At 32.2% G+C, this 23,238-nt stretch overlaps 1 protein-coding gene across 3 annotated transcripts in view; it reads right to left on the bottom strand.

Annotated features, from left to right (window-relative positions):
• LOC118191352 (tetratricopeptide repeat protein 28-like) overlaps positions 1-23,238 on the bottom strand; it is a 91,293-nt gene that overhangs the window by 37,820 nt on the left and 30,235 nt on the right. For all 3 annotated transcript variants that reach the window (XM_085815593.1, XM_085815595.1, XM_085815594.1), the window contains 9 exons: positions 20,884-21,092; positions 19,244-19,431; positions 17,819-18,001; positions 15,061-15,186; positions 9,160-9,281; positions 6,837-6,974; positions 5,941-6,095; positions 1,624-1,904; positions 248-483 (listed from right to left, as the gene is read on the bottom strand). In XM_085815593.1, the coding sequence (XP_085671719.1) occupies positions 248-483; positions 1,624-1,904; positions 5,941-6,095; positions 6,837-6,974; positions 9,160-9,281; positions 15,061-15,186; positions 17,819-18,001; positions 19,244-19,431; positions 20,884-21,092 (1,638 nt within the window). The remainder of the gene's footprint in view (positions 1-247; positions 484-1,623; positions 1,905-5,940; positions 6,096-6,836; positions 6,975-9,159; positions 9,282-15,060; positions 15,187-17,818; positions 18,002-19,243; positions 19,432-20,883; positions 21,093-23,238) is intronic.

The raw sequence follows: 23,238 nt of genomic DNA, 5'->3' as shown, positions 1-23,238 counted from the left end.
AGTACTTATATTTCAATAAATAAAAAAAACTAATGAAAGAAAAATACTTGAACATCCTTAGCAAGAACATTTCAAAATTGAAACGGTCGAAACATTAAGTGCTTGTTAGTCGAATAAATTTTGAAGTCACTGAACATTTAAGCTAACAAAAACGGCTTCAGTATGATATGAAGCAAAGAAAACTAAGTGCTTACATTTCAATAAATTTTTAAAAAGTAATAAGAGAAAAATACTTAAATATCCTTACCAAGAACATTTCTGCTCGAGTATTGTCATTTTCTTCCGTTTTGGAAAGGTCTCTGTCAACAGATTCGATCTGGGTGGTAACTGATAGATTTTCGCTTTGCTCACTTTCTGATAAAGAGAATGACCCTAAGAGCAATAACAATTCTTTCACCTCTGGGGTGTCTGGTATTTCTGAATCTACGTCTTCTTCATCTTTTACTTCATCAGAATTTATTTTAGCTGTTAGTTCTCCTATAGCTAGAATATAAGATGTTTCATCATAATCAAAAACCAAATTCGTATTTCGTTCCATAAAGCAACTGACAAAATGAATTAGTATATTAATTAATTAAAAATAATTTTTTAAAAAGTAATATTTTCGCGAAAGTTCCTGGCTTAATTTAATATGCAGTACTCACTCAAAGCTTTAAATGTGACAGAACAGTTCATTATTTTTAACAAGATTCGAAATTTTTAATTATTTTTATTAAACTGACCATTGTTGTTTCAAAAACATATTTATATAGAGAGATTAAAGATTTTTGAATTCTTTTAATTCTCCAGGATTTCTTGTTTATCGAAAACAATTTTGTAAGGACTAGATTGCTATAAGCCCATACTCTAGAAAATTGTATCGTCAATTTCATTTTAATATGATGATTTGCGAAACGTAAGTATTATTCTCAATGAATAAGTTTATATAATTAATCAAAAAAGTGCATAATAGCTTGTCGTATAAGCTCAGATCTTCTCCTCATTTCATGAAAGGTTCATTTTTAAAGGAAGATACAAAATGAGAATGGTGTACGTCAGTATAGTTTAAGAATAAAACTGTATACTAAATGCAAACATCACATGAGAAGTTCATGTAGTTGTTGCTGTTCAGGCCCCGGAATTCATCAATATCAAAGATTCAAGCCTGTAGTTAGCCAAACATTTGGGCTTTTAATGGGGAAGGTATAACTTTCTGCTCATTTTTATCTCAGTTTTAATGAAGAACATTTCAAGGGAAGCCACCAGCCTATGGAGTGTACTAAACAGGATTTAAAGCGCTCATGCTGCAAAAACACTACACATTTACAAACATTCATGCCATTTCGGGGATTCGAACAGAGACCTAAAGATAATAGCAGCCGGCTTCGCAAACTACCATATCAACTCCCAGATAAATTATGTATAATCATTTTCACATACGCTAGATTATTTATTAGTGAACTCACATATTTACTATGTATGCTTGGTTTGAGTTAATTTATCATTATTTATTCAGATCAAATGCTTGTAATTAGCTATTCCACCGAAAATCAAATATAATATGAAGCTGCGAGTTTTTAGCAATGATATCGTATTTAATATACCACACTTGGAATTACGCATATTGCAGAATATTATCCTTACCTTTAACAGAAGCCATTTTAAAACTTCGTGTCAAACTAGCAAAGTAACCGCTGTCCACAAGAGTATCTTCTTCCACACCTTCACTCAAGATTACTTTCCTAAAATGAACCCTCTCTCCATCTCCTGCCATCTGCTTGCACAATACCAACCAAATGTACAACCATTGTTGTACAGTATTTTTGTCATAATCTTTCAGAACAGAATACACCAAAAAATTTGTCTCCAAAGCATCAGCTGTCGCTTTATAATCATTGAGAATTTCATCCACAAGTTCTTCCCACCTGTAATATCATTGTTATATCAAAAGCACTGCTTAAATAAACTACGAAATTATTAATAAATTCCTAGTTACTAAAGGAAATCTAAAGGTAGTTTTTATAAAATTTACTTTGTGCTTTAAACGTAAAACATTTTGTGCTATATTACGTAGGCGAAATGTTTATGTCTTTAAGCACGTTTTCAAGTAACATATTTTTCTTTATGGTTTCTGGTATTTTTACTTAGAATGGATGCAGTGGTTTAAATGAAACTTTTAGCCAAATCTATAAATTTCTAATTAAGTAGGTAAAAGTTGAGCAACGTATTTCTTTAACGTTTTGAAAATACACATTTCCTGAAAACAATAATTTGTGAAATATAAGTTCAGATTATTCGGAATGAAAATATAAAAAATAGTGAAATTATATATCATAAAATATAGATTATGAAAATTTTGGGTTTCTGCTATAGCAAATGAAGACTCCAAAGGGATTTTCGCATTATAAATTTCTTAATGGATTTTATTAAGGGTGCCGTTAATAGCAAAACAGGTATTCAGAAAATAATCAGTAATCTCCTGGTAATAAATTCCAGAGGGTTTTCTCAAACAATTAAACAGTCTTCTTGTATGTCTTCCTTTCCTAGATCCAAAAATTAATGCTTTTAAGTACCAGAAATTGCCTTCCATACTGCTTTATAACAGCTACAATATAAGTGTTTTATTGCTGTGCAGTGGCAGCATTGTCAGTGAACTTAACTTTGGTTATCAGTTGACGCATGAACGTAGAAGAAATTTGAGAAATATATTAAAAACATGCAAGTATATATAATAGATATTTTTAAAGATTTAACTTCTGTATGCTGAACACTTCATAACCAAACACTCAGTACTTAGTAACTGCATATATTTCTCAGTGTTGGTTGAATAGTCGAAATACAGTTTACACGTCGAATTTAGCAAATAATTCTTTAGCTATTGAAAAAGTTTGATTAGTTGTGCGATTACAAAAATTATACGATTACAGTGGATTACAAAAAGAAATATTTAAACGTATGGCATTGTTCACAGTACTTTATATTATATATAACACTTGCAGCAGTTGTCTGCCCCCTGAGCAATTTTACGCAGTTAATGCATTTTAATTAAGCATTTGTTGCAAATACTGTGTTTATAATTTTAGAGACATAAAGTTATGAACTGATTTTACGTGCAAGACTCTGTTGAAGGAAAAATGACAAAATGAATAGTTCAAGGATTTGTCATAATATACTTGTGCGTATACTAAAATTTCTGATTTTCCAGGTAGTGATTAATTTAACATATTCGAATTTCCTGAAATAAATGTTCCAATAAAATTTAATATTTTCCTGTTAATGCTATGGCAAAGTATAGCTAATAGAAATTTGTTGGAATTACTAATCTTTACACTTTAGATAGATACTACATAAAAATTTGAATTTTTTCCTTTGTGTTATTATTATTGTTTATATATGTTTTGATAAATATTCAGTAATAGAAATTTAAAAACCATTTTATTTTATTTATTCATTTGTTTTTTTGTCAACAATTCTGTTCGATTACTATTATTATTTAAATTAATTATTTATTTATGTTTTGAATCTTTACTGTATCTCCTATCGTTTCCTCACCAGAATGCAAATCAGTTAGATCAGCGATTCTCAACCTTTTGCCTAATGTGTACCATGTAAACAAAAATTAAAAAAAACTTCTTTACCACCACTATACTTTACAATGATTATTTTTAATCTCTCAAGAGAAATATTAAAAAATACGTACAGATATATTGCAATTTGCACAACCTATTACAGAGGATGTTCGAACATTTTTTAGACGATTTTGGTAAGTGGTAATAAAACATCGTTTGCTGCAAAAGAAGTAATTACAATTGTACTATGTTTTTAAAAGTCAAAATTATCGTCTGTGGCTTGAAAGTTTTGTTTTTATTCAAAATGGCGAATTTAACAAAGCAGTGGTTCGAAGACTACATTTACGCTCTTTCCGAAGAGAAATATGCATACTCCGTTATCCAAAAACGATGTGAGAGTCATGGTTTTGTAATATCTAAAGAGTCGATAGGTAATATCATCAACAAGAAAGGAAGAAAACATAATATTGGACACTCAAGTGGGGCAAAAATTCCAAACAAGTATCCAAAGAAAAAACGGACATCTTTGACTATTGCAAAGGTACGTTGTTTAACGTTAAAAGAAAATCCCCCTAGTCAAAGGAGTAAAGTCCACTGTAACACGTCCACTGTAACCCTAGTCAAAGTCCACTGTAAACAAAATGATAAACGTTGATTTAAATCTTAAGAAAGCGAAAAAACGCAATGTGCATCGTCTTCTTCCAAAGCATATCGCTCAACGCAGGACACGCTGCAGGATTCTATATAAGAAACATCCAAAGAAAAATGGAAAACAATTGTCACAATAGATGAAGCATGGTTGTATTTAAATGACTGTAACAAAAAAAAGAGCCATTTATTATCATAAAGGAGGAGAAAAAAATTTAAGTACATGGTTCAAAGAATCGAAAAAAAATTTTTTAAGGGATTCATGATTGTTGCTGGTTTTTCTTATAATGGCAAGTTAAAAATAAAGAGAGTGCAAAAAAAATGTCAAGATTAAGTCCAAATACTATCAGGAACATTATTTTATCGCCAATTTTTCTGAATGAAATACCATCGCTTTACCCACAGTGCCATTAATCTGCGAGAATCCATCAGGAAAAATCTAGCAGTCACACATTAAAATCCACTGTAAATTTCCTAAAAGAAATGGAACAAAAAACTGGTATCAAGGTCATATCCTTAACGGATATCCCTACTAAATCTCCCGATGTGTCACCTATGGATTTTTGTGCTTTCGGACTTTTACAAATTGCATTATCCAAACGTTGTCCCAAAACCCTAACAGGACTCTGGAAAGCTGTTCGGGAGAAATGGGATAAAATACCTCTTCTGCCACTTCAAAAGGCATTATTATCCTGGAAATTGTGGTGTCGAAAGATATTTCAGAATAAGGGATGTCAAATAGAACATTTAAAACACAAGATTTTTATGTAATTTAGTTTTGTGAATACAATATACATCGTCTAAAAAATGTGTGAACAGCCTCTGTAGCTATTTGAATTAAATAAGCACAAATATTAGATTAAAAATTGGTTATCATTCTAAAATTTAATGCGAAATTTGAGACTGTTTAACACAGATCAGTTTCTTTATGTCTGGTCTCTTATTTCACTTAGTTTTCCTACCAGCTCAGGTAAGTTTGTAATTATTTGGCTTTGCGTTATTATTGCCGATATTTGATATGCCTGTTAGAAGTTCTAAACAAACTTAGATTAAAATTTAACGGCGTAGTCTTTACCTACAAGCCCGAGTTTTACATTGGAATTTGACTGTTACTTTAGTTGCATCGCCAGGAGTTGTGGTTGAATTATTAGGCTCAAGAACGTGCATTTATATCCAAAGTTCCTATTTAAATAAAAAGGGTTATTTTAAACCTTTCAAAATCTCTGTGGTACTTTCAGGCATTCGCCTTACGTTTATTTGGGTTTTAGAATATTTAACTTTTACCAGATCAAGTAAAACCCTATAATGTCTGTAAAATTTAAGTTTTAAAATGTAATTTAAGTTTTAATGTAGCTTTATGTAAGTTTTAAAAACAAGTTTTCTATTCAGTCAGCCGTTTTCAGATCAAGCATTTGCATCGCAATTTGAGTTTGAGACCATTGGCTCACAGCAATCAAACTGTTTTAATTTGTATTCTTATTTTCTTGTTATTTCTGTTTAAGAGTTATTTATAAAAACATAAATAACTCTTAAATTAAAATGATATTACGAAACCGGTGGTTTTAATTGTCAACCATTAAGTGAATATACATTTTAATAAGCTTTAAATAATTTCTAAACGCTAAAAGTTGTATTTTATATTATAGATAGGAGTCTTAATTAAACTTTAAGTAGTTTTTAAAAAAATAAATATTGCTTTTACGAAATCAAAATTATAGTGAAAGAAGCTGTTGCTTTCCGTTACCTGGAAACAAAATCAGAGCTGTATATCCAAGAAGCACTTTTAACATCCATATTCTTAACAATTTTGTCCCTAATCAGATCTGTTAAAGCACGACTTCGAGCTAACTCTGAAAGTGCCAGAGCCTCTGAAAATTTATCCCGTCGACATAGAATTACCTGTACAGAAAAGAAACTTGTTGATTATGTATTCGAGAATTTGTTATCATTTGTTGCATTAATATTGTAATATTTATGGCAATTAAATACTGCCATAGTTATAAAAGCTGATAAACGTCAAGTTGAATTACATGGTATTGTAACCTTATTTCCCCAGGTTTATAAATATTATCCCAACCACGTCAACACAGTTTGCCGAATTTTACAAAAGAAAAAGAACAATTACTTTTATTGTAAAAAATTACACAGTGCAGGTATATCATATAAAGGCAACGAAATCAATACCATGTTTCCTCATTAAATTTTAGTTTTATCATACGTATATCAACAGTTTATGTATTAATATATAAATAATGTAGGTATTACTTTGAAATGCTCTTTAATTCCAAAATTTACACACATTCTTGCAGATAATAATAAAAAAATACTCTCAATTTTTAGTTTTACATAATATTTGAAATTTCGATTAAGGGGTGAAAGAAATTTGCAGACGCATATTGAGAAGCAAAAAAAATGAATAGGAAGAATTTATAGAAAGATAGATATTATCAAACTTGCTTTTAGCGAACTTTATAATCATTATAAATATTATTAGTAAAATAATTATAAAACACCTTTTTTTATGCCTCTCTGAACTTAGTTGAAATGTTTCGAACTAAATTTAAGCAATATTTTACATTTAAAAAAAGATATAACTACTGAATATAATTTTAAAAAATTTAAAAATAAAATTAATCTTACTTGTAAAAGACTGTATGTTTCGGCTTGATTCTTGTCAAAGTTTGCTATTTTAGAACTGTCTTCAGGGCCTAACTTGCTTCTAATGCTCTCAAGCGTCGTGATGGCTTCCCTGACTTGCTTTTCTGCAAGTTCTAAATCCTATTCGAAATAGAAAAGCAACAATGTAATAAAATATTATAATCAGTCTCTTAAGATATTTGTCACTTTTTAAAACACTAATGACCAACCGGTGCCAGCAGACCGCAAAAGTGGTTTTGGGAAGTCATTTTCCACAGCCTTGCCAAGATTAATGCGATTTATTGCACAGTGCCACCCTTACTCACCAAATAATAAGAAATATGAAAGTGAACTGTGGTAGAGGTAGAAGCGGAAGAGGCACTAGTCCGTCTCCAATTATTCACCAGGTAACACCTCAATCCATTGACCATCTTAAGTACCCAACGGCTGCTGTGAGGATCCGCGCATAATAATCAACCAGGTGCCTTGATATAGTATTGCTTGGCATATCGATCAAGTTAATTCATTCTTACTTATACAATAATACATAAAATGAGTCCTAAAACAATAATCTTAAATACAATCCTATTTGTGGTCCTAAATACTGTCCTAATATAAATATTTTTGAATAAATAATACTACCTTAGATGTAATTAATAATAAATAAAATCAAATACAGTCCTGAAACCATGTTTCCTTTAAAAACTATTGTATCAGTCAACGATTCTATTAGGAACAGCAGTTTAATGTTCTTTTACGTTACTCGACCCAAGTCCGTGCCTTCGCTTGCTAATTTGTTGATGATATTGTTGATTAAGGCTGGAGTTTTAATGATAAGTCTTTTAAACATCTTGACAGTATTTTGAGGATGTTTCAGATTAAATTCCTTGGTCATTGGGCATTGGAGTACATACATGTTGTGAAGTACAGTAATCTATACTATTCAAATCGGTGCGTGTCTGTCGGTTAATTTGTTTGTGGCACGATCTCCTCCGGAACGGCAGGGAGTTGAGTTTTTCGAAAACACTATTTCGACATTCTCATTTTCGTACCACTTCACTTCATACAGACGAGATATTAATTGAAAACTCTGAAAACACTAACTTTCGCACTAATTTTTCCGAATGGCAATAGTCTCGAGCACTGGAGATAAAAATGCTTTGTTTGGAAAAGTTTTGCCATTGCTCGCTTTCAAGTCGGAGACTCTGTTAATAAAAATTTGTAAGTTCTACAAAATATGAAATAAAAATAGCATTGCTGAGTTTCGGGAGAGGTAGCTCCGGATTCCAAAAACTCATAGGAAGCCATTTTGACCATTCTCATCTTCTTATGATTTTAATCAGCCGAAATATTAATTAAAAACTCTGAAACCGCTGTAACGGCAACAAAAAATTTATTTACGAATGACTTGTTGCGGGTTGCACGAGATATTTATTATCGATTGTTGCGGCTTGTTGCGAGGTATTACACTCTGAAAACATTAATTTGGGAACAAAAACTTTATTCACGAACTGGTTGTTTCCTTGAAAAGCCTGCTCATCTGGAGAGCTTGCTCGCTAGTAGTATATTAATTCTTGCTCAGCTAGCCTCTGTGCAATAAAATGATTATCACTTTGATGTATGTCGTTTTATGGGAGATGAACACTTATAATGCTTAATGCAGGAATCTAAACTGTTTTTCAGATAGAAAACTAAGAACTTCAAAATTTCAAATGTGACTGCAATTTTCTAAAATCTTCTTTAAAAAAGCATAAATTTCATGCATAAACAAATGGTTTTCAAATTTAAACAATGATTTTAATGATAATTTACAAAGTTAATATATTATTTTTATAATGAAGAGAGATTTTGTCAAGTTCTTCACAGATGCCTAAATATAAATTTCAAATTTTTCTATTAATCCAAAGTATATTCTTCTTTCATAAAATCATGTAACACATATATAATAAATATACTCTTAAGATAAATTTTTTATGCTGGTATTCTCATAAGCACAGCCGTATGATATGGAAAGCTGATCAAACTAAATGTAAGTAAGATATCGTTTTTAGATAAAAAATACTGGAAACTCCAAAATTGCCATACACCCAAGCATAAATTCAGCCAGCCACATTATTGCTCACAAGTAATTTTTTGGCATTAGGAAATTTAAAATTATTGAATCTCTTCTCTTTCCTACCACATTTTATCTTATTTCAAAACTAACTGAAAAGTTCAAAATATTCAGCTTACAAATAGTACGTATATTTACATATTTTAAATGCTCAAATTTCTGAGAAAATAATATAAATTCTTATTCATGTAATTAAAATTATTATTGACTTACCCCTTTGCAGAGGTAATCGATAGCTAGTTCTCTCTGCATGATGGCAACCCCTCCATCATCCCCTCGGCCAGATGCATTTGTCAAATATTTAGTATGGTTTAAAATAGCTGCTTCATAGTTCCCTGTGAATAAATTATTTATTTTAACCATAATGAATATTTTTTCGTTTAGAATGTAAAACTACTTTGATTAATTAGCAGTCGTCTCAAACAAAATCTTAGCTATTTCATTCTCAATCAGGAGTAACAATGACAAAATCTAAGAAAGAAATTTCAAAACAATTTTTTATTCCACATCTAGGGAAGAAACCGATAATTATGAATGCTTTCTAAAATCCGTCTATTACAAGCTATCCCAGTCGAGCCAACTTTTATGTAATAAAATGTTAGTCGATTTCTTAGAAGCACGTAGGAGATAGTCTAGAGAAGTAACTACAACATTTCAGTATAAGTATCCTTGCAAATAGTCACATAGGTGTAAAAAGATTAAATTTTCTGAGGAGCTATTATTCCTCCCATCATATATAATTTATTAGTAATGTGAAGCAAAGACTGAATTTTACCTATTAAGAATTTTGTTAATTCTCAGACCACAAGGGCAAACTGAAAATGTTTAGACCACTTCTTCTTTTCTTGTTCTTATTTCCTGATATTAAACATCGCAGCTTTGTATTGAGATTTCGGAATGTGATACATGAACGTATTTGAACCTTCAACTTTTAGTGCTTGGCCTTTTTAGGTAGCATTAAATTAAACCAGAATTATGAAAGACAAACTGGTGAATTATCAGCATGTCTTCCAGGTACAACAGAGACAGGAAAAGGGTGTAAAGGACACTTTATTTGAATAAAGTTTAACAGTCGGCACCAACTCGTACTTACAGAAGATAATAGTTTTGGCTTAAATCAAAGATAATGGATGAACTAAAACTAATGATATTAATTACCTGTGCACGGAGCGAGGCACGTGATATTGGGTGTGTATTGCATGGTGCGCAGAATTCCAGTAAACAAATTAACATAACAAGAGTAGTATTTTTGGCTCAAAATATTAAATTTCTGGAAGTGATTAGTTAGTTGAAGTAGCTTTTTATGTAATAAATTATAGAAAATGAATTATCGTCACGCTTCAGGCAGCGAAAAAACAAAGCGTAAGAATAAAATGCTGGAAGAAAAACAAACAAAAATATGCTTTGTTTAAATATGTAGTTAATACAAAAACCGATAATATTAATACGAAAGTTCAGTCTGAAGAAACGTCCACTTCTGAATGAATATTTTGGAAAACATGAAGTACACTCAAATGACAGAAAGCAATAAGACCGAAATTGAAATAATAGAAATGAAAAAAAAAATAGAAGGTATACCAGATATTGTGGGGGAAAACCAAACTACAAGTGAGGAAGAAGAAATTCAAAATATACAATATATACTTAACACCGTTAATGATACTTGAGTTTCGGAAAATTTGGACATTTCTTTATGTTATTTAAATTTAGCAACAAACATGTAACATTATTTGCTTAAAAATAAACCACCATCAAATATTTCATATATACATACCGCTAAAAATGTAGTAACAGAAGGTGGAAAAACTGTAACTCGGTCATCAAAGAAAAATATTTTTTTCGCAATAAAGCAAATGGTGAAAACGCTGAATGAGAATGGTTAATGTGCAGTCCAAACGTAAAGCAATTTACTGCTACGTTTGCAAGATATTTTCGATTAAACGAACAACTTTTACAGAAGGATACTCGGACTGGAAAAATGCAAATGTATGTAAGAGTGCAAGAACACTAAAATTCTACTGATCAAATAGATATTCTATTAAAATTTTAATAGCAAGAAATTTAGTTGAGAGATGTATAGATACTGCCGTTGGGAAACAGTATTTAGGAGGAAAAAATATTGGAGAAAAGTACTGCAACGGGTAGTAGCAATAATAAAGTTTTGGGCTAAAAATTCTGTAGCATCTCATGGCAGTAATGAGCTCTTTTCTGCTTCCCATAGTGGAAATTACATAGAAGCTCTAGAATATTTTGAAGAATTTGAGTATTTAGCTTCGAATATTCGCATCAACTGGAAGAAGCAACGTGAATTATCTTTCGTCAACTATTTGTGATGAATTTATTGAAATATTTAAAAAAAAATATTAGAAACATTCGTATCAGAAGGTAAAGCCACTAAACATTTCTCAATTATAATTTACTCTACCCCCGATATAACACACGTAAACCAGCTAATTTTTATATTGCGTTATGTATCAGAAGATGGAATCCCAATAAAGATATTTTTTTATTTTTACCAATTAATTCAGAGTCATTAGAAAATGAAGTTTTAAAGAACCTTAAAGTATTAGCTCTAAATAATTACAACTGTAGAGGACAAAGCTACGACAATGCAGGAAATATATCTGGAAAGTACACGGGGCTTCAAAACAGCATTAGAAAACAGCTTCAAACAGCATCAAACAGCTCATTACGTTCCTTGTGCTTCACGTTCGTTAAATCTGATAGAAGTAAGGCTAGTGAATCATGTTTTGCGAGAAATAACATATTTTAATTTTTAATGGAAAACGTTTATAAGTTTTTTTCAGCGTCTACTAATAGGTGGAACACTTTAGAATATCGTTTTGTAGCAAATAATAAAAATTTTACAGTAAAACCATTATGTACTACAAAGTGGTCTTGTAGAGCTGATATAGTTAACGCGATTCCCTATCGGTTCAACGAAATAAAAAATGCTCTACTTGATATATCTGTAGATTAATCTCAGAAACGTTCAGTAAAACTGGAATTCCGAGAAATATCAAACAAAATTAATAATTTAGAATTCATTTTATTAGCATTTTTAGAATTCATTTATCATTTTATTAATCATTATTATTTGGAATAAAATCTTTCCATAATAAATGCAAACAGTGCATCCTACAAAACTCTGCTATGCCAATCTCGGTTGTGGCAAGTATGTTTGACAATTTATTTAATTACGTTATAAGGTATTTCTCCCGCCTTCTTAGCATGCCTTCGTAGTATAGTGGTCAGTACGCTCAGCGCGTATTCGAGAGGTCTATGGTTCTATTCCTGATGAAGGCATTGCTCATTTTTCAAGTCTCCTGCATCCAAAAAATCCTAATGTCTCTACAGTGGTGGCCGAACTAAAAATGGTGGTGGATGATGATTCATCGCCATCAGGATTTGGCGATTGGGTCCCCTAATTCCCAGTCGTAATTTAAAAGGGGGCGTATATAAGGTATTTCTCCCGCCTTCTTAGGATGTCTTCGTAGTGTAGTGGTCAGCACGCTCGACGCGTATTCGAGAGGTCCGTGATTCGATTCCCAGCGAGGGCATGGGTCATTTTTCACGTCTCCAGCATCAAAATATCCTAATATCTCTACAATGTTAAGAGTTTAAGAAATTCATTTTCGGAAATAGGAGCGGAGCATTAAAGCGTCAGAAATAAGAACTTATTCCGATACTAATAAAAGATCGTGAAAATGGAAAAAATTTTTTGATGCAGTTTATCATGATGAAGACGAACAGAAGCTCATGTAATCACAGTCACGAAGCCTTTAAACGAAATTGCTTTTACGTAATTTATGACAAAATATCTTTTGAAATGAAACAACGTAGCAAAAGTTACAAAGATATTAATGAGATTTTTAAAATATTTCATGCAGACCTCAAATGACAATATATCATTTGAATCTGAAGATACCACATTACTAAAAAAATGGTTCAGTGAAGACATTGATACAAAAGGAATTGAATGAGGAACTGTTACAATTTCTCTTGCAATGTAAAAGCCAAAATTTAACGTTGCCATCGGACATGCTGCGATTTATAAAGACTACAAAAGTTGCTTCGGCATTTCCAAATATGAATATCATATTGCATATATTTTTAACTTTGTCTGCATCAAATGGATCTGGTGAAAGATGGTTTTCGGTGTTAAAATGCGAATGAAATTATTTACAAAACTCCTTAAGTCAAACAAAATTAAGTTCTTTATCTATACTATACATAGAACAACATTCGTTGGATAATATTAATTACGAAGAAATAATTGATAAATTTGCAGAATTGAAAGCCAGAAAAAAGGATTTTTGAATTAATTTCATAATCATTTTTTCAAAACTATAGTTTTGACATTTAGCAGAATAAATTTCGTTTTCTTAATTTATGACATACGAACAAAAAGTTCCAGTTCTATTGATTGTATTGATACATAATCAACCGCATATTTATAAACATACTAACAATGGAAACTGTATTAAAGGTTTTTGAAAATCTGACTACTTTTTAATTATTGTTATGTAACTATCATTTATTATTTTATTGGAAAGTTCTCGTAAAAATTACATAATACCATGGGTGCAGTGGCCCGGTAGGAAAAAATGTCTAGGACCCTAAAAATAGGTTAATTCGTCACTGTTCACAGTACAACTAACGTGCAAAATGGCTCAGACCGATATCGGCGTACAAAAGCCTAATGGCAAGAATAACTCAACTCAACAGAATACTAATGGCTAGAGAATGAAAGTTAGCAACGTGGCCTTCAAGCAGAGTATTTGGTCATAGGGAGTAAAAGTATATAGTACGTTTGTAGTTTGTTTGGGTAAGGAAGAAGTCTCTAATTATATGAACTGAACCCTTGCAATATAACTGTGAGCATATGGCAATGAAACATTTAGCCACGCTTTAGTATTTCAATGGTGATAGCAACACTTCAAGGCAGTAACACATGATAAAAATCAAGTTCCAGTAAGTCATTTACTATGGTTATCGATGTCAGTTTTGACACGCCTGAGACAAGAATGAACAGAGACTACTATGTGCTGAAAACTAATTGAATTCAGCCACATGCAAAAATTATCGCTTCTAATGAACAAGCAGTGAATTTGCTCTCGTGCTGCATTGTCGCTGTAGTATTATTTCCATTATAAGTATTCATATTTATAATGGAAAGGAATACATTGCACGTTCAGTAAATTGATAATGAGTAAAAGTAGTATCTGAATCATCTAAATGTAAATTATTTTCAACTTAAATGAAACTGATAGTTTATAACGGTGATCCTTAGCTCTCAAATAGATTCCTTATCTTTAAAAGATTAACTGGGGCTGTCTAAATCACTTCGGAAGTGATTGGACATTATTATAACTTGTAAGATATATCGTAGAGCAACTTCGTTATTGTAAGAAGATTGTGATTTCAGCTTCAAATAGTGCAATTAAATAATTTTAATTAAATCCAGTTCGATCACTACACCTCCTAATGGAAACTACTAACAGCCCAATCGCCGCTATGAGATTTCATTAGATATTATCCCTACTAAAAATGAAACTCGAAAAATTTCACTTTTTTTGTGAAATCTCCAATAGTTTAGAAAATAACTAGTACTGAAAATATCATGATAATAAGGGGGAAAGAAATTTAAAATTTTAGACTGGCTTTATCCAAAACTCGTGTTACAGCGACCGACAAATTAATTTTATAGCATGGCATCCGTATGCACATTTATCTTGGAATTATAGGCAGAAATTAATAAAGATGATGTACCTCTTTCAAAGATCCGTGATACAGCATTAAAAATCATTCACAGAAAACATATATTCTGGAGAGGAAGGTTTTTTAATTCAGCAGATATATATATTTCTTTAATATTAAACCCGCTTCCTCTCTTTTCAAGCGACAAGGTAATGAAATGTTAATCGAAATTACGTTTGTTCGCTCAAAAATAAATATAGGAAGCTATATATGTTACAAAATTTAGGAGAATGAAAGAAAAACTTCATTAACATTCAAGGTATCCATGTGAAAGTAATACATCAGATTTTTTTTAAGAATGCGAGCTAATGAATAAGGAAAACGATTTTCGCATTATTAAACCAGATAACTTACCAAGTGATCTGTAAGAAGTTCCGATGTTTCCGTAAGCCATACCTTCTCCAGCGATATTCAGCGTTTGTTGAGCTACTTTTACTGATTGAGTCATTACTTTTAAAGCCATTTCATGCTGCCCCATTGCTGAAAGAAACAAGAGTTCACTAATGTTACTAATATATTATTATAATTACATTTACAAGAATGGTATGCCAACTTAAACGTTCAATTTTATTCAAAGTGTATACATGAATCTCTTTTCTTTCTTTTCGTCAACAGTGAGGCAACTGATCCACATACCATATCGTCTAAAGCAACCCACTGTTGTAACTGCCTATAACTAAATATCTAGACTGCACATGCCTGGAAATTAGTCTTTATTGAACACACACATATTCACGTATCAAAGGTAGAGACGATGACTGAACGAAATTGGGATAAATTACTAATAATTAATGGTTGAAAAAGATGGCAAATATACAGAAGAGCTAAAATAAAACAAAATATAAAAAACAATAACTAAAAGGAAAATAGTGTCTACATATAATAATGCAGTTACATAAATGCATAGTGGTACGATTGTGACATACTACTAATAATTAAAAGCAAGAAATATATAAGAAACAAAATATGAAACAAAAGAACTCGATGAATAAGGGAAAGTAGTGTTTACCTGGCAGATAATAAATATACAGCTAACACACTGTACTTATAAGGACACAAACAGATATTAATCAACCTTATGTATTACTCTAAACTCAGAAGAAGTAAATTTAGGAATATGTACATATAACATAATTATATTTCATAGCACAGAAATCTGAATGCAAAATTTCACTATTAAAAAATCTCACAGATTATGTACAGTAAAAATCATGATGCACATAAAATAGCAAATAAAGGTTCAAATGCATACAATATTAAAAAATAACCATCAAAGCGAATCACATTAAATAATACAAAACAAAATTATAGTAGGGGAATCTAGCACATATTACATAGTAAATATATTAATACTAATGAATTATATGTAAAATATGTAATAAAACATATTTTACAGTAACATATTCAAGAGACTGGGAAAATAGATGGTGTTGTTTGCAAGAAGTCACTTAATTCAGAATGTTTAAAATAGAATTGGCTATGCACATATATTCACATATGCGCTTCAGAACAACAATATTTCTAAATGTACATTCCCCCTAACCCTGGTCAATTTTCGACGATTCCTCAAACACACTTATCATTCCCACAAGAGCTGATATGCTGCATGGAGCTCATAAATGGACCTTGCTAAGTTAAATACAGTGCAAAGTACAAATATCCATTGATTAACAGTTTTCAAATTTTCAGAGGAATTTATGTACCTATCTTCCTGTTGTTTCAGTGTCTCAAAGATGCTGCCATTTCTTGACTAATTCTTTATTCAGTATAGCCTCTAGATACGAGCTTGGAAGGGCACATCTAATGTACTGGAGTGGAGCTAGGTAGCTGCTTTTTAGAGGCCATATCAGGTTTTCATTTCTAGAAACACGTGTGGGGTAGTCAACGATCACATCGTAGATAGAAAGGTGAAAAAACGGCCAGCGAGAAATTCCGAATTAAACTAGGCACGCCCCAGACACATTTTCCAAAAATGTGAAATGAATTATCAACTTTTGCAAGCAGAATGTCAGGAGAAGATAAATGGCAATACATATAATGTTATTATGTTGTATGTTAATCTTAATGACTTGAATATGCGGCATGCTGATATAATTCTCCGAGATATAACAAAACATCCTGCCTTGCAGCATTCCTCGCTCACGTGTTTCTCGTCACCCACAACATGTTATCGCTTCCGCACTAACTCTACTTGTCAAATTTAGCTCCTGTTGGCTTCTTTTCCCGAAAGTGAATGTGGTTTCCATTTTTACAACATTACAAAGATCCAGAGCGAATCGCGAAAGGTTATGGACTCATTTGTGCAAAATGACTTTGGAGCCGCATACGTACTGTGGCAGGAACTGCTAGGATTTGTGCGTTGCTCCGCTGTTTAGAAGAAAATGATACAAAAACTTATAATTAAACAATCCACGACATTTAAGAGTTCTTCTCGTTGAGGATGTTCCTGCAAACTCTGATAGAAAAAAATCACGTCGTAACTATTGAGAGCTAGAACAGGATGAAGGAGAGTGTATTCCAGATATTAAAAAAAGACTTTGTTTTCCTTAATTTTGAAAAACAAACGAAGCATTAAAAAACCACAGAATGGATTTATGGGATGGCTCAAATTATGACTTCCGTTAAAATGCTAACCAAATCTGTATGGCTCCCATTTTAGCCAAGCCACCTTATTGATGCAACGTCAAATTAAATCGCAAAACACAAAGAAGTTGATATTGAAAGAATTACAAGAAAGTTTTCTGACGGAATTTGTGAATACAGTAATTTATTTTTTTTTAATTGATCATGGTGTTATCAGCAAACAAAGTAGTAGCCCCCTCCCCCGATTTCGCAGTAGTAGTTCTTCATACTTGTGTGCTCTCACAAAGAATTTCGGTCAAAATCTCTGAGGTAATTTTCGCCATTCAAGAGTCAATGCGCGTCAGTTAATACCAGAGATAAGAAGACAGAAAAAAAGGTTTCATCTCAGAAAGTAAACAATACTGAATTTCTTAATTTAAAGAGTAAATCAACTACCTTCTCAAATCATAATTTACTCAGTAAAAAAAATTATATCTTTCCTTTCCAGTTCAAGAGCCCAAATTCAAGAATCAAAAGAGCGTGCACTTACCACAGAATACTTTTCCCAAATTGTTGAGAGCCATTCCTCTTAAGGGCTCATTAGCTGTGCGTGAGGCAAGCTCATGTTTCAGAGATAATAATTTCAGGGCTCTTGCTAAGTCTGGTTTAGGAGTGATCGAGTAAAAGGCAAATCCCATATTGAAACAAGCAACTGTTAAGCCCCATAAGTCTCCTGAAAATAACACAAAAATGTACAGTTATTAATGTATAGAATGTCATTTTAGAACTCAGATAGCAATTAAAATCTAGATCAGAAAAGTAGTAAGTTCAATAAAAATGTGTATACATGTTTCTGAATGTTTTAGTAAATTACCGACTCTATTTTATAACACAATAACATCTATTGAAACGTTAAACAAATAGTAAATATTTATTGAAATTAAATAAATGGCAAATGTTTACATGTTTTAATAATCATATTACATTATCTCTGCATAATTCAAGAATTAAAACTATGAATTCTTTCGCGATATGAAAAATTTAATATTTTCAAATTATCATGAATCCTACAATAGTTCCCATAAGACGGTTGTGATAGTTTTCTTGTTTTATTTCATAAAAGTTTTGTTAGATGTTACAAATCATCACTTCACTAGTTAATTAAGCATCTTTTCTTTCCATGACTTCAGGTAAATTTTCCAAGAAATTATATTGTTTGCCGAGAATGTTTCTATAAATTCAGAAAATGAACTGTGAATTTATATACATTCAAAAATGAGGTCATTCATTGCAAACAAAGACAATAATTAACTTCAGTTTATTCGGTTGTTTCTTTCTCTTTCTTCTTGGATTCAACACTATACCAAAAATAAAACATATTCTGTTACATTAACATTTCTCTGCACAACGCTGCAAAAAACTCGTCAACACTTATTTCTGCCCCTTTGGGCCTTGTGGTAACTTTTCCATATCAGAAGCTAATTATCACGACTTATGCTGCCCTTTTTTCTATATATGCGTTATGATATAGTAATATATAGCGATAATATACGCTATAGCTGACCAAATGGAATTTCTTTCTGTTTCATTGTAAATATTTCTTTTTCTGTGCTACAGAAGAGTAATTTTTTTCATTATTCTTATAAATACAGATTTGATACTAACCTTCTTTAGAAATTATTATATTTCAATATTTCAAATAAAACCTGCTTATTTAATGTTCCCTGGAAATTTCTGGAAAATACTTTAATTTCCAGCTACAAAGGCTGGTGGAAATACCTATGAATCTAGTAAAAACGGAATCCTGATTTCCCAGAAAACAGACTCTAGTAGGGATGGTTGTGAGTTGATCACAGGATGATATAATTTATAACTGCTTGTGCAATAAATTTGATTTACATGCGATACTCGCAAAGAAAATCATTAATAACCTAAGTATGGAGACATAGTGTATGCAACAGGTATTATTTATTACCTCTATTAAAGGCATAACCCATGTGACTAGCTTGTTTTTTTAGAGCATCTGCAATCCTCCCTTCTGAACGATAAACATTTCCAAGATCCGTAACACGATCGTATTCTGATATTTTATCACCTTGATTCTGAGCAATAAGTATGGATTTGCGAAGATGATTCTTTGCCTGTCCCCATCGAGCAGCGGATCTGAAAGAAAGTAAGAATACTGGCAAATAAATTATAAAATACAAAAATGAAAATATAACTATAGCAAAATTAATACAATTAGAATATTAAAAATTGCAATATTTTAAGACGTTTAATACTTGTAAATAAATTTAAACGTACATATATATTAAAAGAGTTCTCAAAATCGAAAGACTTTAAAGTGGCTTCAACAGTTTTTAGTATTTCCCTTCTGTATATAATAAGATTTCAGATGCAATTTCATAAATTTTAAGACGAACAGACATCAGCACCATTCTTTATAATTACACTGGTGTGCGGAAAGATCTCCAGCCTGCCAGAAAATATACAGGTTAGAAAGTAGAATCTCGATATAATAACAGTCACCCAGTATTTAAACTACATGTCACAGCCAATGCAGAGTTCCGGACAACCATAAAGCACTGTTTTCAATAAGTGAAAAATCCATCAAATCCAAACACAGTCTTTTAACGAAGCATTAGGGGCGTTTTTTTCCGTTCTTTACAAATGTTCAGATGTCCGAAATTTATTACTTAGATTAAATTGGCTCTCTTCCACTATCACTTCTCAATCCCAATGCTGAGCTTTCTAGTCTTTCTTTCCCAGCACCCCCAACCCCAACTGCATTGGGAAATCACCTATGTGCTATCTCCTGGCCGCAGTGAAAGACGATATGGCGTCTAGTAGTGCGTTGTATGTATCTTGTGACTTTGCTCGCTATCTGCCATCGATTTCTCTTCGCCAATAGGACAAAATAGAGGTCCTCTATTGTCGTAGTTGCTCGTTGGTGACCAGTATTGATTTTGGAATAGATGCTCCTTCATTTGAAATACCGTTCAAGCTTGTGACATGACCCTGCGTGGAATCGCGAACACATCGACTAATAGCCATTCTTCGAGCCTCTGAGCTGGGTCTGCATGATATATTCCCTGAGTCTATACATGTTCATTGAATGGCAAGGCATTTAACTAGCTATGTTAAGCATCAGAAATTGTGAAAATGGGCATACCTCGTTTAGTGCTAATAATTGTTTAATCATGTGAGAATTTCATAACTTATTTTTGCGAAGAACGAGAGCGCATGCACTTCTGTGAATCATGAAGGCTAATCCTGGTGCTGAATAGACTTGTTTTTCAGAAATATAGAGCTGTGGGAGATGTAGAGCTCAATTAAAATAAAATCTATATTCGTCAGTGCTTACGTTCAGTATCTATATTCGTCAGTATTCAGTATCTATATTCGTCACTTCAGTGCCTGCAGTTAGAAAGTGCTACATAAATTCCAAAATGCCTTATTTATTCTAATTTTTGAAAGGAATATATATTACCACTGCATCAATGATTTCTTACTAGTGACACAACGTTTTCACATGGCAGGGTGGGTATATTCCCACCCTGCCATGTGAAAACGTTGTGCCATACATGTCAAGAGCGAAAGAATTATGGTACTAACCTGCAAGCATTACCTAACTTTTGAAGAAGAAGTCCTTTGTTATAGTCCGTTAGGTTCTGTTGATGAAGAAGGGGATGAAAAACATCGTCTATGGCTTTGTTGAGCTGCCCTCTAGCTAATAAAATATCACCGTGAAAAATACGCAACAGATGTTTGTCATTTATGACATTTTCCTTTTCTGCAACTGTTGTAGCTTCATCCAAAAATTTCTACAAAAATTTCAAATGTGTACTTTATTACTGCTTGATATGTATAAAATTGTATTTGTTACAATTTGTAATATTAAAATTTCTGTAACTCTGTTGTGGTATTTAAAGGGTTATTCCTGTGTTTTAATAATCAAGAGTCTTTAATATAAGCAATAATATAACAGAGTTACAGTGTGTGAAGGATAATTGAAAGGGAATATAATGGAAACTTTTTAAAAATGAGAATATTATTTTCCAGGAGGGGGGAAAATTCTTTTTTTTTTTACATTAATCGCTAAGAAGTTACTACTTCAAAGACCTTTAAAAAAAGGATTTTTAGGACAATAACCTTATAAGGTATTTCTCCCGCTTTCATAGCATGCCTTCGTGGTGTAGTGGTTCTGCAAACTGGGTCGGTATTCCAGAGGTCCGTGGTTCGATTCCCGGCGAAGGCGGTTGCTAATTTTTCATCTTGCCTGCTTCTAAAAATTACCTAATGTCTCTACAGTGGCGCCCGAACTAAAAGGGTATTGGAAGATTAATTCTCCTCACCAAGGCTTTGGCGAGTGTGTCCCTTAAAAACCTCAGTCGCCCTTTAAAAAGGGGAGTGTATAAGGTATTTCTCCCGCTTTCATAGCGTGCGTTCGTGGTGTAGTAGTTCTGCACACTGGGCCGGTATTCCAGAGGTCCGTGGTTCGATTTCCGGAGAAGGCGATTGCTAATTTTTCATCTTGCCTACTTCTAAAAATTACCTAATGTCTCTACAACCTAAAATGAAGATAAGTAAAAATTATTTTTGATTTAAATTAAAAATATACTAAAACATATTGTTGATATAAATTTGTTGATTTAAATTAAAGGACTGAAACAATCTGTGATTCACCAAGATAGATAACTAAAGTAGTTTGTCTGTTAATATTTAAACAAAAATACCGTTATTTAATTTCTTTGTAAATGAAATCATACACGCACGTATATGTATACAGACTGGTCATAAAAAAACTTCTCCTATTTAAGAACTCTTAGCGACCTATCTACTCAACCAATTGAAATGAAATTTCAGATATTTGTATTTAAAGGTATGCGCTCAAAATTGTGATGATTTAAAACAATACGAGCTCCGCAGTTACGATTACTGGGGAAAAGTTTCGGAATTTTCGAATGGAAACACCCACTCTTTTCTTGTGCAAATTTATCAAAGCATTGAAAAGCAATACACGACGTTGGGACGATAAACGTATGATGAAAATTGCCGGCCGTAAAATATTTGCAAAGAACAGCATTATAACGTATCAGTGACAATACAAGAGAGGGAAAACATTTTTATTGGAATTATAAGTTTTTAAAGTGTACCCGTAACGTTACAGTTTCATGGCCATCGCGAACACCCGACCTCACTCCAATGAATTTCTGGTGTGGTGATTACCTGAAATTTAAGGCTTACACATCAGATCCACAAATATTTATCAGAACTAAAAGATGGTATAAAACATGAAGTTAGATTCCTCCTACGATGTTACGTTCTTCCTTGTTGTCCGCAATCTCCCTCATGCAATGTGTTATCGTCGCGAAGGTGAACACTTGAAAACTTGTAACTTTTTTTCTTCCTCCTCATCTCTTCTGTTCCTTTGCAATGCTCTTCTTCGCAAATGTTTTATGCCAGCAATTTTCTTCTTTCTTCCAACGTCATTCATGGTTTATAAAAAAAAATGGATGATGTTATTCGAAAATTTCGAAATGCTCCCACAATAACCGTAACCGTGAGAGCTCTATTGTGTAAAATCACAGCAGCATTTCTCTAACACAGCAGTCGCCAACCGGTGGTCCGGGAAAACGTTTCGATGGTCCGCAAAAATATTGGGACATTATTTATATTTTTATGAAGATTCAGTTCAAAAACGACGAGAAACAAAACCTATTATGGAATATGGATTATACTTTTTCTTTAACTTTAGTTACTACTTTTAGCGAAATTCCTTTTGAATTTAGCGAATTTTTAGCTACTTTTGCAGGTGTATCTAGCGACATTTAAAAGTGAGAGTTGGCATCCATGGATATGCTGCTGTTACCAATAATAGAGCGAACTGAAATTCTCTTTCCTTTAGAATTACCTATGCTATTGTAATCGTTAATAACACAGTTTTTCTCCAGGTTCTCAAAAAAAATT

Source organism: Stegodyphus dumicola, chromosome 4, assembly GCF_044657685.1.
Source record: "Stegodyphus dumicola isolate Sdum_Otavi_A_Nest chromosome 4, ASM4465768v1".
NCBI lineage: Eukaryota > Metazoa > Arthropoda > Arachnida > Araneae > Eresidae > Stegodyphus > Stegodyphus dumicola.
This window is presented reverse-complemented; position numbering and strand designations above follow the sequence as displayed.